Source organism: Pinus tabuliformis, chromosome J, assembly GCF_031772625.1.
Source record: "Pinus tabuliformis cultivar Carrire ecotype Pingquan chromosome J, CPIR1, whole genome shotgun sequence".
In the NCBI taxonomy this organism is placed as follows: Eukaryota; Viridiplantae; Streptophyta; class Pinopsida; order Pinales; family Pinaceae; genus Pinus; species Pinus tabuliformis.
The window spans coordinates 1,641,796,472-1,641,815,510 of record NC_142295.1 but is presented as its reverse complement, the minus strand read 5'-3'; the positions used below and the strand labels follow the sequence as shown (position 1 = coordinate 1,641,815,510).

Here is a 19,039-nt window from a genome sequence, read left to right as displayed (position 1 = left end):
AAATAGCTCGGAGAGAGCATCCCACATCTCCTTGGTCGTACCCTTGTCTTCCACATGTGAGACTAGATGATCTCAGACTCCATCCAAAATCATCCACTTCACCTACGCCATTTCCTTTTTGTAGTCCTTTAGCTGATTGACATCCTGGGTTACTGCTACCACATTCTCCACATAGGTTTTCAGCCCATATTCATCCACAAGAAAGGACATCCTAGCCTTCTAGATGACATAGTTGGAGGCTCCCTCCAACCTATCCTGATCTCTAAGCCCAGTTGTGGCCATCTCTAGATCTAGACATGCTAGCCTTCTAGATGACATAGTTGGGGGCTCCCTCCAACCTATCCTGATCTCTAAGCCCAGTTGTGGCCATCTCTAGATCTAGTCGAAAATATCCCTTTTTTCCTCTACTCAGCTGCTGGATCTGCTACATGCACTCCCTTTTGGAGTGAGGAAATTTGCTTAGCTACTACCAATCTGCAACTGGAAAATTTATATCTCTAAAACTCGAGATCCCTTGAGAGAAATTTTCCCTCAGTGTGTTATTTCTCTTCCACCCGACACTGATTCTGCTACAAAACCCTCTGCACCCAAACGAGGAATCTGCTCAGCGAAAATATGAGCTGCTACTGCTCCCTTTGCCTATTGGAATCGCTCATCTAGCATGCCAAATTTTTCTGCTAAACTGCACTGAAAAATCTTACTTCCCCAAGCAATGTGATTTGCCTAGCTCAGGCTCTGCCCAATCCCGAAAAAAATCGTCCTGCTACTGAGCAAATAAAAACTGCGGAAAATAATAGCACTAGAAACTAAGAAATATGCTAGCACACAGATAAAATTTAGCATGATTATTTTTGGAAAAATGTCCCCGAAAAAATCCAACTTGGGAAAATCGATGCAGCAACTAAGGGTTTTTATTATTAAGCAGCAGTGAGAAATGATAAGTACAATCTCTGGATGCCCAACTGGCAACCCAATCAACAAAATAAACAAGCCGAAATATCTGAGGAAAATATCTCAACACCACACCTAATCCTGCTCTGACAAGTAATAAAACTGGTGAATTGTACAACCTCCGCGTGAGCCTCTGCACAGTGTTTGCATAGACCCCAACTCGCTAAGCCCGGAATTGCAAGAAAAATGACGTCCTGGATGACTCTACTTCTGGGAGAAATTCGCTTGGCCTCCTGGAGAATTTCCAGACCAATAACTACTAAATTTCTCTCTCCTTCAGCAAAATCAATCTCCCTCTAAAGCAATGTTGCAGTAATCATTATCGGGATATTATCGGCGAGGAGAAAAAATCGTAAAAATCAAGAAAAAATAGGTAAAAATCAAGAAAAAATCGTAAAATACAAAAATATTCATTTTTTTCAATTTTTTTAATATCTAAAACATCTACAACATAAAATAAATACATTGACACATAAATATGATAAAATAAGTAATATATAAGATGTGTAATATCATTTCTAGTGCTACATCACACATAACAGTGAATCATGTCCTGAATAGTAAGTCCTGACACCTAAGTCCCAACTCAGCCTCAAAATATCAACAAAAAATATAATAATGTATCTCATATCATGAGTCATAATGTCATATACAATGAAATGAACCAAATAACTAAAGTCTAATACTACTGATTTCCTCTGCCCCTCTAGATGTAGATGTCGGTGGAGTTGGCAGTGGACTCTGCTGTGCTCTAGAAGCTGAAGAACTAGGAGCTATAGGAGGTAGACCATGTCCTCTACTGGTGATAGGGGTAGCTTGGGTAGGCTGTGTCACCTCTTCCTCCTGTTTCTCCTCTTCCTCATCAAAAAATCGAGGAAAAAAAAATTTCTCCAAGATTTTTTGGCGATATTATCGCCCGATTTTTATGCTAATTTTTTTCACAAAAAATCGAGATAACTTCAAAAAATCGCAATTTTTTGAAGTTATCGCGATTTTTTCACGATTTTTTGTGAAAAAAATTAGCGTAAAAATCGGGCGATAATATCGCCAAACTCAAAAAATCGCGATTTTCCGATTTTATTGCGATTTTCGCAACACTGCTCTAAAGCCTTCTGCACTGCCTATGTGCAGCTCCACTAGGAAACACGGCCCTTCTGCTGCTGACTCTCCGGATCTAGAAGAACTTTCCTCCAAACTCGCTATTCCTGCCCCTCTCTGTCTCTGCTTCCCTTTTGAAGATCGAACTCTTCTGACTACTGCCTCTAGAAAATCAAACTCTCCAAGGAAATCGATCTTTGTGTGTCTCACCAGTGTGTTTTCCATCTACACATCGACTTCTTATAATCTTTTGTTGGACCTCCAACGGCCAAGATTAAAACTTAATCAAGGGCCCAGATTATTTCCCAGTCGATCCATGTGAGTTTCTAGATGATTCACACCTTACCTCAATTAATTCTGACTAATTAACCAAATTTCCTAAGTTTAGACTTAGTAAATATTAAAAAATAAGCTAATAATCTAATTGAGACACTTCTAGGTGGAATTTCTAGAAACAATGTCTGGGTTATGAGGAATTCCTATGTTTTAGCCTCTCCACAAATTTTCGAGACTAGAAAACCTCCGATGCTACAAAAATAATACAAATCATGGAACTAAGTGGGCACTTCATATTGGCATGCCCTTCCATAATGGGCTTTAGAATGTACAAGTGTCTCCAAGTTCAAGAAGAAGGTTAACCAAGGACCCTATTAGGTGGTTTCAGCCTCTAAGGGGGTGACATGTCCATGGTACATCCATCAAATGGCAGGTGGTATGTGAAATAATGATGGAATGGAGTGGGGCATTAGGGGAAGGCTCCAAGCCACATGCCACAATACAAGGGTAGCTAAAATAAGGGAAGCCCACACTTGGGTATATGAATGTAGGAGGGAGCAATTGTGGTACATGAGTTACCCCGACCATTGTTTTTCCACCCTTCTTCATATGCCTTTTTCCTTTTATAGATTTTTCTTTGGTAATTGCTTGGGGCTCTAGGGGATGAGAGCATGATATGTAAGATATAGCACGGAATACCCCCTTAAGGCGAGGCATTTCATCGCCCATTAGGGGTTGGGACAATCATGGGTCCCTTGATGATGTAAGGGGCCAATATGAAAGGCCCTAGGAAACAAGGTGATGGCCATGATGATAGGAGTAGAGCTCATGTTTGGATTTTGCCCACATGCTAAATATGTATGTCCCTGCCATATTTTTCATTTTATGGTACATTTCCTTTTGAGAGTGGCCAAATTATGCTTTTTCTTCTTTTTTAGTTGCATAAACCTCTAAGGCATTGTTCCAGGCTCGGCCCAACGTGTGGACAAGGGGAAGGGGAGAATAACTCCTTGTGGACCCAATGGACAAATGTGGACCCGGATGGGAAATATGGTGAATGGGGTTATAATGAGCGAAGGGGAGTGATGTGTGTGGTGCTAGGAAGCGGAACCATGCAACCAAAATCAGGGTTTCCCATGTAGTGCCACCCATAAAGCTAGTAGCCAATAAAGGAGATCCCATGGGACTAAGATACAAAGTTAACCATCAAATTGGACAGAAGAGACAAGAGTACAAACCAAGCCCACCCTTTCCACTAAATCCCACCACCAATCCATGCCCAAAAGTGTCCATGATAAGTAAACAAAAATACCCAAATACATAATGAAAAGCCATACCTTCTGGGTTGGGAGGCCCACCTTCAAACATGTGATCATAACAAATAGGTGAGGGAGCATATGGCTAGCTCAAGTTGCAGAGATAATGACACATCAAGCTATCTGGTGGCTGCAAGGGGCTACTAGCTGTCAGCTGAGAACCATCTAGGAGAAAAAATTTCTCCTATGGATACTACCCATGGGTGATGGGTAACAAGATGGAAAGTGGTAAGTGTGGAACAAGAGGAGATGGGGATACACTATCTCAATCATGGCTTCCCAAGTAGTGCCCCTCCTACACCTGTTGGGCCATTAGGGAAAGTCCCAGTGGACTAGAATTGAAAACTAACTCCCCATTTAAGGTGAGGGAATAATATCACAGCCAAGACCATTCTTTCTTCCAAGTTACCCCATAATTCATGTCAAAATGCCTAAATACAAACAAGCATAACCACCCAATTACAAAATGAATAAAGTGCCTTTTGATCAGAAACCCACCTTCCAACATGTACTCTTTCCAAATGGGCAAGGAAACATATCACTGATAAGGGTGGCAGAGAGATAAGTGGCACATCGTCATCGACTATTAGTGGCTCTCAAGGGTTGCTCGCTGCTGGCTGGAAGAGATGAATAAGATAAAAGTTTCTCCTAGGGTTCACCCACATTGGGTGGGTAACAGGCCACACCTCATATTGTTGTCCCTTGGTTTAGCTCGTCTTGTGAGTCACCCTCACAAGACCTGCTAGATTTTGAGGCAACACTACGAATAGTGAAACAAGAAAACACTCTAGGTAAACTAAGAAAGGGTCAAGTCACAATGAAACCTTATTGACTTCCTAATAACAAAAGTTGATCCTTTGACCAATTAATGTACCATTGTCACTCTGAACAAATAAATTGATCTATAGTATATACTCTAAAGAATATTAATGCTCGTACAATTGAGTCTTAAATAAAATGTACCCTAGGAACCTTATAAACACAAAGTTCTACAAAGGATCAAATTAGAGCTATTTGATGCCCTCACAATTTGACAATTCTACTCAACGCTTCAATGATCATATTGTCCTGTGTCTTCAACCTCAATAATGAAAAATTATGACAAAGCATTGTAGGCCAGGCTGAAGAGCTAGCCTTTTCGATAAAATAATTTGATAAAGCATCTACTATAAAATACATTAATAATATTATTATTAAGGAATTTAGACTTCTGTGATCCATAACATTGTTCAGAAACTCTTCGTTAACCAATCTCTTGTCGACGCGTTTCGAACCAACCATTGTGGTTCATCGTCAGGACAAGTTGAAGAACCAATCCGGCTTAGCTTGATTGGTTATGTGATTTTGCCGAAGAGTTTCTGAACAATATTATTATTATCATATTAAAAGTAAAATACATGACCTAATTAAGGGACATGACCATTCACCATATTGACTATTGATTGTATATATGTATACCATCACATGGCATTGTATCAAAATCTATCATATATCTCATCTCTCATTCATTAGATAATATTGTCCCATATAGATTTCAATTCATTATCTTTATGTTGGATATTCAGTTAATAAACTATCATTCATTACAGTCCACCAAATAAGTTATTTTGTATAGATTATGTATTCGATAAAGCAAAACACATTTTTGATTTCTATGAATTTGGCCAAGTGCTGATGACTAATACTATAAATATAGTATCAGTCTAGCACATAAAGGGACCTGTGAAAATGTCAATAATTATTATAAAGCCTAGGTAATTCTAACCACAGTGAGATGAATCTTCATTAAATCCTTAATTGGTGAAGATGTTGTACATTACAAGGCCTTGCTTTGACAGGCTGGTCAGTAGAAATGTGGATCGGTAACCATGAACTTCAGACTGTGCCTGCTAACACACTTGCAAGGGACCTTCCAGCTATAAAAGTTGAAACCTTGGGGTGTTGAGCTGAAATTTAGCACCATTACAACTACAGAAATGCGTAGAACTTTATAAACAAGTAGCCATCCTAGCCTAAGCATGCGGAATAATACTAATGCATGCTCTTTGAGTTGTGCTTGTCAAAGATCCACATACTAAAGAGGAAGTATATGTTAAACATTTGAATAAAGATGCTGGGAGAAAGAAGCAATGTCGCATTGAAAGGTTATTGGGCCAATTTATATCCAGAAAGAATCACATTGTACTTATGACATTAAATTGTGGACTCTGGATGCCTTTTAGCTGGTATTTTTAGCATTAAAGAATTACTAATTGTTTGAAATACATTCCCTGTTCTTCCAACTTTTTTTCCTGCCAAACATTTCATGCTAGTCACGATATTCTGCTTACAAGTTAATGGACATTTTTCAACTACCTTGAGACCATCATTTCTGTGTAGCTTACCTTTCAAACATCATTGTATTAAGTCAACTTATCATGTGCCTGTTTGAGAGAGAGAGAGAGAGAGAGTTTTACAATGCGATTTCCTGTCGAAACATGACTTTTTCTCATAACGATCAATAATGCTGGATTCCTTATGTTATGTGACATAGCTTCATCGATTGCTTTCTGAATCCCTGGTTGCTTAGAATTTATTTTTGAAACATATATTTTACTTTTCTTCATCAGTGAATTGATCTCCTGCATCTTTATTTTATTGTCAGATGACAACACAGACATCAATTTCTCCACATCTTTGACAGGCTTACCTGTATCAGTTCAGCCCAAGACCATCACAAATCTGTGCCTGAAGAAAAAATAAATAGAGTGATAATAACATGCTGAAATAATTTCACACCATTTTTTGAAATATTCCCACATTCTGAAGGGGAGGCACTTGATTCTGGCCTTGGTTCAATAGAATAAGCTGGTAAATTCTGGTGAAGTCTTTCATCTGCAATATTAAAATTTGTCAGGTTCACTGTATTCAAACCAAGATCAATCACAGTTTCCCTAATTTTCTCTATTTACTTGGCCCTCTGTACTTACATCTTTACTACCGACTATCTTCATATAAATCATATCATCTACATCATAAGAGGGTATCACTTACATCTTTTTGGTGCAGCAGAACACATGTAGATCTTGTCATCTGGTATTGCTGTGCACTGGGCAGAATCTGTTACGCATGCATCCAGTCTTTCTGTAGTTTCTTCTTTAATCTTATCTTCACTTCCCACAGATATCTCAGCAACAATAAAACTATGGTTTTGTGTATTTTTAATTTTTTCCTCTTGATTTTCATGATTCAATTTTTCTGTTTCCAATTCCAAGCTCATAATAGTGAAAGCACTTTGTTTTTCACAACCACTTCTTCCAAATATCTGGACAATAAAGTGGGATTTGCCAGAATGCTTAAAAACCAAAAAATCACCAAGTTCTATGGCATGATCAGAGACAAAGTTTTCCCATCCATGTTCAATAGTCATTCCCCCAGTCATGAAACTCAATGTAGCATGCCAAAGTTGGCCACTAGGCCCTTCAAGGATAATATCTGGACCCATCTGATCTTTGACTTGATCCACAAACTTGGGAGGAATTTTCTGCAAGGTGGGAAGGTAATCAAGATGATTGCAAAAGTAGGACCCTTCAATCTGATCTCACATGAAATCATAGCATATTTACACCCAAAACCAAAGAATCAGAGGAGAAGCCATGGCATAAGCATAAAGTATGAAACTGTGTTTTCAAATGACTTAATGACACAACATGCTGTAAATTAAATGTTTAGTGCGACTGTAGCATGCTCAGAAAAGAAGAACAAGCTCACCAAGGACTGTTACAAAGGAAGTGAATAGTGAGATGTTGCAAATGCTAATATGTAAGCAACCTTCAGCTGGCCATTAAGGTGTTCAGTATCTAAATTGGGAAGCAAGTACATCTGAACATATGAACAATGTGGTCACAGCAAAATTACTCTTTAACAACTAACAGAGAATAAAAATATATGAAAACACATATAAATATCTTACAAGAAACTCTTACTGATGATGAATGATGTGTGATTCAGTGTTATTGTGGGTCTCCACAATCAGCTGTGGTGAGTTTAAGATAGAATGGCTCTGAAAATGCTGCTCTTATTATGTTATTGAAACATAACAACATGGAACGAATTACAATAATAATAAATAATGATTAATTAGTAACTAGTTAATGAAAAGGTATGTCCCTAAGGACATAACCGTTGGTGAAAAGGTATCTGCCTAGGTTATATAAGCAGACCCTCACCCTCATTGTAATCATCTTGTGTTGTAGCATTTACTGGATCAATATTCATTCTTTTTTGCTTCAACTTGGATTATTGTATCTATTATGAATAAAAATATATAAAAATAATATAAATGATGTAAAACTATAATAATAATAAATAATGATTAATTAGTAACTAGTTAATGAAAATGTATGTCCCTAAGGACATAGCCGTTGGTGAAAAGGTACCTACCTAGGGTATATAAGGAGGCCCTCACCCTCATTGTAATCATTTCATATCTCATCGATTTTTATATAATATTTAATATACAATTACTATCCTATTATGGATGTTTATGTCTTCCAAGGCTTTTGAAAATTACTCTGCTGCATATACAAACCTTGTTCATTACAATGGTATCAGAGTCACGGTGGCAGATCCTGGCCTTTGGCCATCAACTTGTTGTCGCAACTAAAGTGTTTCGCTACATGAGTAGGATATTCTCCATTTTCGGTTAGGCCCTTGGCCAATTCAAAAAAAAAGAGTTACAAAAGAAGAATTGGAAAAAGAGATTATAAAAGAAAAGAGTTAAAAAGAATTATTTATTAAAAGAAAAAGGCCTTTGACCATTAACATTTCAATGATTCTAGTAAAACAAAATAGTCCGATGTAAATTTTGAAGGAAAACATTCATATATATAAAAAGGTTCTACATATTGATAAAAAGTGCATGATAAATGTGAAAATTTCTAACACGAAATTCTACTGTAGTAACTGATTTATTTCTCTCACTTATTTTCCACAATAAGTTATTTACAAAACCCTTCAGTAAACATTAAAATAAATTCTACTGTTGTTATCACATAATAGCATAGAGAAAATAACAGTGATATATAAGCACAAGAATCAATCACATCAACACAGTTATTTTTGGACAATTGTCCCCAGGAAAACCCAATGCAGGAAAACTGGTGCAACAGATGAGGGTTTATTTACTAATCTTCAACAACAATCTCTTAACAAAGAAATATTCTACAGAATATTGAGACACTTCTGAGAGAAACACCTAAGACATTTTTGCTCCTCTTGGAGAAGTTCTGACACCCAGGAGACCCTCTACCCTCCTCTGCGTCACTTCTACGTCAACTTGCGTGAGGACTGCGTCTCCAGCTACGCTGTCTCACTGATCTTCCCCCTGCGTTGTTTCTCAGATGCTCTGTGTTATCTCTTCCTCAGTCTTTGACTGGTGCTAAATTGCTAATACCCTCCTCTTCCTTCACCCTACTACTATCCCTCTGAAATCAGACTTCTTCTACTTGAGAATCGATTTCACTCGGGCTACTAAGTATCTACCCAGCGTGTCTTCAAATGACTCTCAAGTCTTCTCTTATACTTTTCATGTTGGTGAATCAAAGGTCGAGATTAAGTCCCTAATCAATGGCTAAGATTAAAACAGACTTGATCCTCATCCCTTAGAAGCTTCTCAGCTACATCTTTATTAATACCCATTAATATTTATATTTTTCTAAGTTTAGACTTAGGAACCCCATTAAAAATATTAATTATTTTAATAACTCATCATCCCGGTGGAATTTCTCCAAACGATTTCTAGGTCTTGGAGATCTCATGAATTCTAGCCCCTGCACAAAATTTCGGAGCTAGATCACATCTGATGCTACCCAAAATCAACACTCCCTCTTAGCGAGGAATATGTTCTAGCAATGCCTCCCAATAGAAGCATCACCCTAATCCATGTCATTGGTCTTTTGCACTACTGATGCTTGGCCTGTTGCCCCTCATCTACCGCGTTGTTGCAACATGTACTGCTGCCCATGACACTGCAACTGTCACTGCTACATCTGTACTGCAGCTCCCTCTGAATATGCTAGATCATGCTGCCCATAGCACTACCACTGCTAACTGTTGCACTGCAACTCCCAATACTATCCGCTTTTGCTACTGAAATGGATTCTTAACCATCCCCATCATCTCCCTGAAATAAGCAAACTTTGTTCTTCCTAGAGCCTTAGTGAGAATGTCTGCCACCTGTTCTCCTGTTGGGGTGTACCTCAACTGTACAGCCCCTCATTGGACACAGTCTCTGATAAAGTGACACCTAATGTCAATGTGCTTCGATCGATCATGAAAAACTGGATTCTTAGAGAGCTTGATGCAACTCTGATTATCAAACAAAATATTGGTCGCTTCCATCCTTCTCCTGAATAGATTCGCAATTTCCTAAGCCATATGGCTTCACACGAAGTTATGCCAACTGCCATATATTTAGCTTTAGTTGAGCTCAGAGCTAAGGATTTCTATTTCCTACTAACTAGGAGGTCATTCCCGTTCCAATGTTGAAACAGTACCCAGTGGTACTTTTCTGATCTACTGATCTTCTAGCCCAATCTGCTTTAGTGAACTCACTCACCCTCATGCCATTGCCTTGGATGTACATTAGTCCATGCTCGACTATTCCTCGTATATATCTGAGAACATGCTTGGGTGCTGCCCACTGTGCCCTCTTTGGTTCCACCATGAACTGACTGAGGGTGTTGACAACATAACAAATGTCTGGCCTGGTATTGACAAGATACATCAGGGACCCTATGAGCTGCCTGTACAGGGTGGGATCGACTTCTTTATCTTCGGATGCATCAATCTTCTTCCAGTTGGTAATCATTGGAGTAGCCATAGGTCTACAGTCCTGCATTCTGAACCTTTTCAAAATCTCTCATATTTCCCTTGTCCAAGGAAAATCCCACCCTTTTGCTGCCAAACTTCCAACCCCAGGAAATAATGCATTCGTCCCAAATCCTTCATGTCAAATTTTGTAGCTAAGTTTACCTTGCAACCTTTGATGAGCCTGAATGAGCTTGTCAGAAAAAGATCATCCACATACAACACCAGGATTAGAAACTCATTCTCTACAACCAGATAGTAGAGGTTAGGATCTGCATCACTCTTGACGAATCCTATCTTCTACAAGTAACCATCAATTCGATTGTACCATGCTCTAGGTGTCTGTTTAAGCCCATACAAGGATTTCTTCAACCTGCATACATGATATTTCTTCTCATGTGTCTCAAGACCCTCTGGTTATTCAATGTATACTTCTTCTTCTATCACCCCATTCAAGAATGTCATCTTGACATCCATCTGGTGAATCTCCCACCCCATCTGTGCTGCAAGGGATATAATGGATCTAATAAAGTATACCTAGCTACTGGGGCGAAGGTTTCTTCGTAATCTATCCCTTCCTTCGGAGAATACCCCTTAGCCACAAAACTGGCTTTGTATTTTTCCACATTGCCATCTGCAGCGTATTTGACTTTGTAGATCCATCTCAAACCTACAACTGATCTGTCCTGAGGCCTAGGTACCACTTCCTAGACATCATTGACCATTATGGAACTGTATTCCTCCACCATAGAATCTACCCATACTTGATGCTGAACGGTCTCTTGAAAACTAGAGGGCTCTATACCATGAGCCACCAAGGCTTGGTATCTGTCTAGATGTCTACGCTGCCTTTTCTCGTTTCTGGGCACACCAACGAAATCCTTTGCATCTCGTAGTATCTGTCGAAGTTCCCAGCTCGTTCTTCCACTGGTAGTGGGTATATCTATCTGCTCCTCCTCTTCTTGAGACTCCACCTGTTGTGATACCTCTGGAGTTTTGTCTTTAGGAGAAATACTGGTGCTAGTTTCTGTTGGTCGAAGTGGTTGGACCAATGGATCATCCTTTGACTGCTCTTTGGAAGGCATTTCTCGGGATTTCCTGAAAGCTCTGTCCTCCATGAACTTTACATCCCGTTGAATTACGATCTTCCTATTCCCCAGAAGATAGACTCTATATGCCTTAGCATTCTCGCTATATCCCACAAGATATCCTTTCTCCGCAGTCTGATCCAATTTCTTCCTCTTTTCTTCGGGTATATGGCAGTATGCCAAACTCCCAAATATCCTGAAATGACTCACCTCAGGCTTCTTACCGGTGAAGACACTCTCTGGAGTAATCTTACCTAATGCCCTATGAGGAGTCTTGTTCTAAACATAAACAGTTGTGTTGCATGCTTCTGCCCATAGAAACTTGGGCATATCCTGATCATACAACATCACCCTAGCTGCTTCAACAATAGTCTTGTTCTTCCTTTCTGCTACTCCATTCTGCTCTAGATTATAGGGAGTTGTCCACTCTTTTTTGATACCTTTCCTTGCGCAAAAATCAATGAATTCCTTGTCGATGTATTCTCCACCATTGTCTGAACGCAATATCTTTATCCTCTTTCCTGCCAGATTCTCAACTAGAGCCTTGAACTCTTTGAATCGACCAAAAACCTCATCCTTGGTTTTTAGAAAGTAGATCCAAGTCTCGTCATCAATGAAGGTGACAAAGTATTCGACACCACTAAGAGCTTTTGTGGACATGGGTCTGCAGATATCTGAGTGTATCAATCCTAGGACACTCTTATCCCTATTGTTACTTCTAGAAAATGTCGCTTTGGTGTACATGTCTAGTGTGCACCCTCTGCATACATCATCTCATTTGGTACTCAACTCTAGAACTCCTGTCACTGTTCTTCCAAGAATTCTTAGAGCCCCATGGTGTAAGTGTCCCATCCTCCTGTGCCATAGTTCATTCAAATATTTTCCCCCACTGCTGCCTATCAATGGCATTGAAGATTCTAGCTGTAATTTATACATCATGTTACTTTTGACTCCAATCTGGGCCTTCTTTTCCAACTCGGATGTTTGACATATACTTTCTCCTTAATGAAGAAAACATCATAGCCCTTGTTTTGAAGCTGAGATACAAAGAATAATTTCATCTGCAATCCTGGCACATGCAGCACATTGGTTGCTCGAAGCCGATCCCCTACTTTTGTTTGAAAGACTACAGTACCTCTTCCTACGGGGGTACATTTTGACTTATTTCCCATGGTGATCTGGAAGTTCATCCTTTCTTCCTGATAATTTGAAAAACATTCTCGTATTCCTGTCATGTGCCAGGAAGCTCCACTATCTATATACCAAACCTCAGAGGAGGCAGAACTTGCTAAGAAAGTGACTTCTCCTTCTTGTCTGGAAGCTAACATAGAATAATCATGATCCATGTTCTTCGTACTCTCTTATTTCTCTAGTTATCTATGTGAGGCCTTCTGATTTGATGCGCCGACATCATGCTGCTGACTCATAGCATATTATTTAATCCTGTTGCCCGATTTCTGCTCTGATTCCATGTTAGAATTTCTAACACGAACTTCTAATGCAGTAACTAATTTATTTCTCCTACTTATTTTCCACAATAAGTTATTTACAAAACCCTTCAGTAAACATTAAAATAAATTCCACTGTAGTTATCACATAATAGCATAGAGAAAAAAATAGTGATACACAAGCACAAGAATCAATCACATCAACACAGTTATTTTTGGACAATTGTCCCCAAAAAACCCAATGCGGAAAAACCGATGCAACAGATGAGGGTTTATTTATTAATCTTCAACGACAATCTCTTTACAAAGAAAGATTCTACAGAATACCGAGACACTTCTGAGAGAAACACCTGAGACATTTTTTCTCCTCCTCCTATAGAAGTTCTAACACCCTGGAGACCCTCTACCCTCCTTTGTGTCACTTCTGTGTCAGCCTACGTGAGGGCTGCGCTGTCTCACGGATCTTCCCTCTGCATTGATTCTCAAATGCTCCGTGTCACCTCTTCCTCAGTCTCTGACTAATGTTGATACCCTCCTCTTCCTTCACTCTGCCACTGTCCCTCTGAAATCGGACTTCTTCTCCTTGAGAATCGATTGCCCTCAGGTTACTAGGTATTTTCCCGGTGTGTCTCAAAATGACTCTCAAGTATTCTCTTATACTTTTCCTATTGATGAATCAACGACCGAGATTATGTCCCTAATCAATGGCTAAGATTAAAACAAACTTGATCCTCATCTCTTAGAAGCTTCTCACCCACATATTTATTAATACCCATTAATATTTATATTTTGCTAAGTTTAGACTTACGAACTCCATTGAAAATATTAATTATTTTAATAACTCATCATCCGGGTGGAATTTCTCTAGACGATTTTTGGGTCTTGGAGATATCATGAATTCTAGCCCCTCCACAAAATTTCAGAGCTAGATCACATCCGATGCTACCCAAAATCAATAGTAAAGTCAAAAGGGAATCTTTCCGAATATCTTTAAAACTATATGTAAGAGCAGGAAGAGTAGATAAGATTATCTTGATTCTCCATTAAGTGGTTTACAAGCTCATGGTTTTAGCAACTTGTTGACAGTGTTGGACCCGCCAACATTCAAGGGATCCACCGATATGAAGTCCCAACTAGACCTCACACCATTTGATGTAGGAGTCCCATCCGGTACGAAGGCCCGGTTTCCATTATCTTAGAGATTTTCCTTAGCTCTTGTTGTTCATCACCTGAGAGTGTTATGCTTGTAACTTCAAGAAAGCGAGGTGAGTATGCCTGATGAGTGTGTAATGTAACTTTGTATTCGGGTTCTCTTACAGTAAGGGAGAGGGTAAAAGTGAACCTCTAAATGATATGTAGTAGTACCACCCAAGGAGAGACACATGTGAAAACAACAAGGGTTTGTCCAGCATCCAGCAGAATAGTCCACAGCAGATGCGGAAGTCGTTAAAACCAAAGTGTAAGGGAAAACACGTACACCATCCAGCGGAGTAGTCCACACGGGGGTGACGGTCGTTATAACCAAGGAAAACAAGAATGGTCTGTCTAATGTCTGGCAGAGTAGTCCACATGGACGAGACAACAGTGATAAACAATACAACACATCTTCAACAATGTAAGTACTAAAATAACCGAAGTAGTTCAACTATCTTAGTACAAGTTAAGCAAACATGCATTACAAACGTTTAAAGAGTAGTCTTACAAACGAATACAAAACATGCGTGAAAACGCGCTGGCTTGAGACAGGCTTCTAAATTAAGCAAAAGTTCCAAGACACATCTGTACACCATACATCACTAGCCCCAGTAGTGGGACATTAGAGCCACTCCTCGCTCCTCAAAGAAAAGACTACAGACTCTCAAGGCTATGTGGAAGGAGCTAAGGTGAAAAGTCATTCCCTCATACAATGAGGGGGTATATATAGCCAAGGGGGATACTTGACCCTTGTGACTCTTCGACTTCCCTCATGACTGTTTTACTTCCTATGACTTGTTGAATTGAGGCTTCTGTGATCCATATCGTTTAAGAGAGAATTTTTTCGGCGTAAATCACATGATATTTCATTTGTCGATGTGTTTTGAACCAACCAGTGTGGTTCATCATCAAGACAAGTTGAAGAATCAGATCTAGATTGCATGTTAAATAGACAGATCAAAACATCCAACGACTATTTTTGACCAGGAAACAGCTATATTGACTTAACAAACGGCTATATTAGACTAGGAAATGGCTATTTTGACCAGGCTTAGGGAAGAGGGGCAAGATTAGATTTAGATAAAGTTAAGGATTTCAATAATTATTAAATTATTAGTTAGTTAGACTATTTAAAAGTAAATGGGAACTATGAATTTATATAAAAGGTATTAAATATTCTATATTTCTTTTACTTTTTATTATAAATGTTTGTATAAATATCAATATTAAAATAAATTAATTTAAGAAAAATCTTTAAACATCTAAATTTTAATTATATTAATTGTTTATTTTATTGTTAAAATTGTTTATTTAATTGTTAAAAAGTTGAATTATAACAAACCAATAAAAATATACTCATAGAACGAATTCAAAAAGAAACTATTTTCCTTATATTACTTAAGTTAAATAATCAGTATATAGCATAAACTAAATGCTATTAAATATTTATATCAACCAATAAAGACATATTTTTATAGAACAATTTCAATATTAAAGAAAATGTTTTTCTTATATTAATTAAGTTAAATTATTAGTGTAAAGCCTAAAAAAAAAATACAACTAAGGCAAAAGAGAGAGGGGATAACAAAGGGAAACAAACATATAAGAAAAAACAAGCCAAAAAAGGAGGGAGGGGAGGGAGAGAAGAATGACTAGGAAGTGAGGGTTGGGACCCTAAAGAGCGGGTCCCAGGTGTCCACCTTCCGTTTGTGCAAGGGACCACTGATAATATTGCTAGGATCCTAAAGAAGCATAATGTCCCCTCGACCTTTAGACCCCTTAACACCATTCATAAGTCCCTCAGATTAGTGAAGGATCCTATCGACCCTAAGGACATGAAGGGGGTTTATATTATTCCTTGTTCTTGTGGAACCCCCTATATTGGTGAAATTGGACGCTCTATTAATCAGAGGATTAGTGAGCACACAGCGGACCTTAAGCATAGGAGAACCAGGTCTTCCGCTTTAGCAGAGCATGTGGAGAAAACCAAACATCATGTTTGTATCGAGGAGGCCAATGTTATTGCTAGAGTTTCGCAGTTCCATCACCGAAAATTTAGGGAAGCCCTTGAGATTGAAAAAAGGCCGAGCAATCTTAATCGAGAAGACAGTTGGAAGATCAGTAGTTGCTGGATCCCAGCCTTCACTTCCTAGTCGTTCTTCTCTCCCTCCCCTCCCTCCTTTTTTGGCTTGTTTTTTCTTATATGTTTGTTTCCCCTTATTATCCCCTCTCTCTTTTGCCTTGGTTGTATTTAAAAAAAAAAAAAAATTTAAGGCTTTACACTAATAATTTAACTTAATTAATATAAGAAAAACATTTTCTTTAATATTGAAATTGTTCTATAAAAAGATGTTTTTATTGGTTGATATAAATATTTAATAGCATTTAGTTTATGCTATATACTAATTATTTAACTTAAGTAATATAAGGAAAATAGTTTCTTTTTGAATTCATTCTACGAGAATATATTTTTATTGGTTTATTATAATTCAACTTTTTAACAATTAAATAAACAATTTTAACAATAAAATAAACAATTAATATAATTAAATTTAGATGTTCAAAGATTTTTCTTAAATTAATTTATTTTAATATTGATATTTATATAAACATTTATAATAAAAAGTAAAAGAAATATAGAATATTTAATACCTTTTATATAAATTCATAGTTCCCATTTACTTTTAAATGGTGTAACTAACTAATAATTTAATAATTATTGAAATCCTTAACTTTATTTAAATATAATTTTGCCCCTCTTCCCTAAGCCTGGTCAAACTAAGCGTTTCCTAGTCTAATATAGCCGTTTGTTAAGTCAATATAGTCGTTGCCTGGTCAAAAATAGCCGTTGGATGTTCTGATTTGTCTATTTAACATGCAATCTAGATCTAATTCTTCAACTTGTCCTGACGATGAACCGCACTGGTTGGTTCAAAATGCGTCGACAAATGAAATATCATGTGATTTACGCCGAAAAAATTTCCTATAACTTTTCGACTTACATGACTCTTCAACTTCATATGTGTGTCTCTTGGACTTTCACATTAAATTACATTTGATTACAACAAGTATGGTACATAGTAGTGATGTGGTTGAGACAACTCGACATGACACTGCTGGGCTGACTATGGTGTCCGAGTCAAGATGCTATGCTGCTGAGTGATGGGTGTGGTCTCGGTGTATCATGTCTTCACCTCTGCATGGCAAAGTGTGCAGGGTCTTCGATGGTCTTGGTATTCGCTTGATGGTGCACGTGTATGTGTCCCTTTCCCTTGCTACTCAATCTGCTTCGTACGTTCATTCAACTGCGACCAAGTATTCTAGCATCCGCTCCTTCATCTCGTTCGTCGTTGCACCATGTTTCATCAATGTGAATGTTCCTGTAATCACTCATGACGAGACGACATGAAATCCAAAATATCTCTAGTCTAGCATGATGCATTGTTTTACGTTTCGGGTGCAGGAGATCGGGAGGGAGGACAAGGCACTAAAACTGCACAAAGCACAGCTCAGGCCGAGATGGGAGGTAAAGCCCGGTTGGGCAGAACTATGCAATTCCTGGGAAGAAGACAAGGCAGGGTGTCGAGAAGAACTGTTGTGAAATGTTGCGCAGTTTTCAGGATGAGGACTGGGCAAGTCATCCAGGGGTCTAGCTAGGAATCTACGCAATTTCTACGAGGAAGACAGAGTGGGCAAGAGGAGGCACTCGCAGATATTTTTGCGTAGTTTTCCATAGCAGGGCTGGATCGGGTTGCGAGGAGTTGATGGTCGCAACTACGCAGTTTTGAGGGACAATGTCAGACAGGCAGTAGGGGCCTTCTCGACACAACTGCGCAGTTTTCGGGATGAGTGTAGAGCGGGGCAACAAGGAGAGTGCCAGTCAAAAATGCCAATTTTCAGGGACAGAGCAGAACAAGCCAGCAGGGGGGCCTGCCAGTTAGATCTACGCAATTTCTCAGAACAATGCAATGCCAGGCAATAGAGGCCTGACTCAATGACTGTGCAGTTTCTACAGGCAGTGCAAGGCATGCAACTGGGCATGTTCACGCAGTTTTGGAGAGTAGCGCAGCCCGGGGTCACAATATAGTTCAAGTTTCTAGTAGACCAGAGGGAGGCTTGATGAGTGATCTTGCAAGAAGCGTGGATTGGATCGGACTTGAGGACAACTTCTGCGCAGTTTTGGGAGACAATCGACTTGCTCACTTCAAGGAATGCGTAGTTGCAGGCTAACCTGGAGAAAAACCTCAAGCTCTGCACAGTTTTGGGCAGCAGAGCAGGGTCACTGAGAGCTGAGACTGCGCAGTGCAGTGCAGTCGAGGTCCGGTTGAAGGAGGTTTGTCCGGTCGAATATTTTCAGGAAAAATGGTTAAGTGTGAGAGCGAGTGAACTTGTGCATACATGACATTGTGATCACACACTTAGCATGACTTGACGACAAGACACCTCAAACCAACAAGACAAACATGTGCTCATTGAGACTGTCTTAAAGGTTAAGAGTGACAAGTGTGACACTTGAGATAGATCTTCGAACGACCATGACGACACTTGCGTGACAGTGCTTGCAACTTTGTGTGTGAGTACGACCGATGTTCACAGAGTGAAAACAACTCATGCACACAAAGACAAACCTTCAAAATTGCCAGAACAAGATCACAAGCATGACATAGCAATCAACATGCCAAAAGACGACCGATGGTCGATCAAGCAAAAAGGGTGTAAAGACTCGACAAGAGCTCATGGAATGAGCCCGAGTGTTTGCAACCATTAGGGGAAAAACCAAGGAAGGCTCCAAAATTTGGATGTAGGCCAAAATTTTGGA

General features: G+C 38.9%; 1 protein-coding gene across 1 annotated transcript in view; it reads right to left on the bottom strand.

Annotated features, from left to right (window-relative positions):
* The window catches only part of LOC149233825 (B3 domain-containing transcription factor VRN1-like), a 248,358-nt gene that overhangs the window by 121,156 nt on the left and 108,163 nt on the right, over window positions 1-19,039 (bottom strand). The window contains exons 2-4 of the mRNA XM_089376822.1: window positions 6,675-7,164; window positions 6,420-6,515; window positions 6,098-6,330 (exon numbers count right to left, since the gene is read on the bottom strand). Coding sequence (XP_089232948.1) covers window positions 6,098-6,330; window positions 6,420-6,515; window positions 6,675-7,164 — 819 coding nt within the window. The remainder of the gene's footprint in view (window positions 1-6,097; window positions 6,331-6,419; window positions 6,516-6,674; window positions 7,165-19,039) is intronic.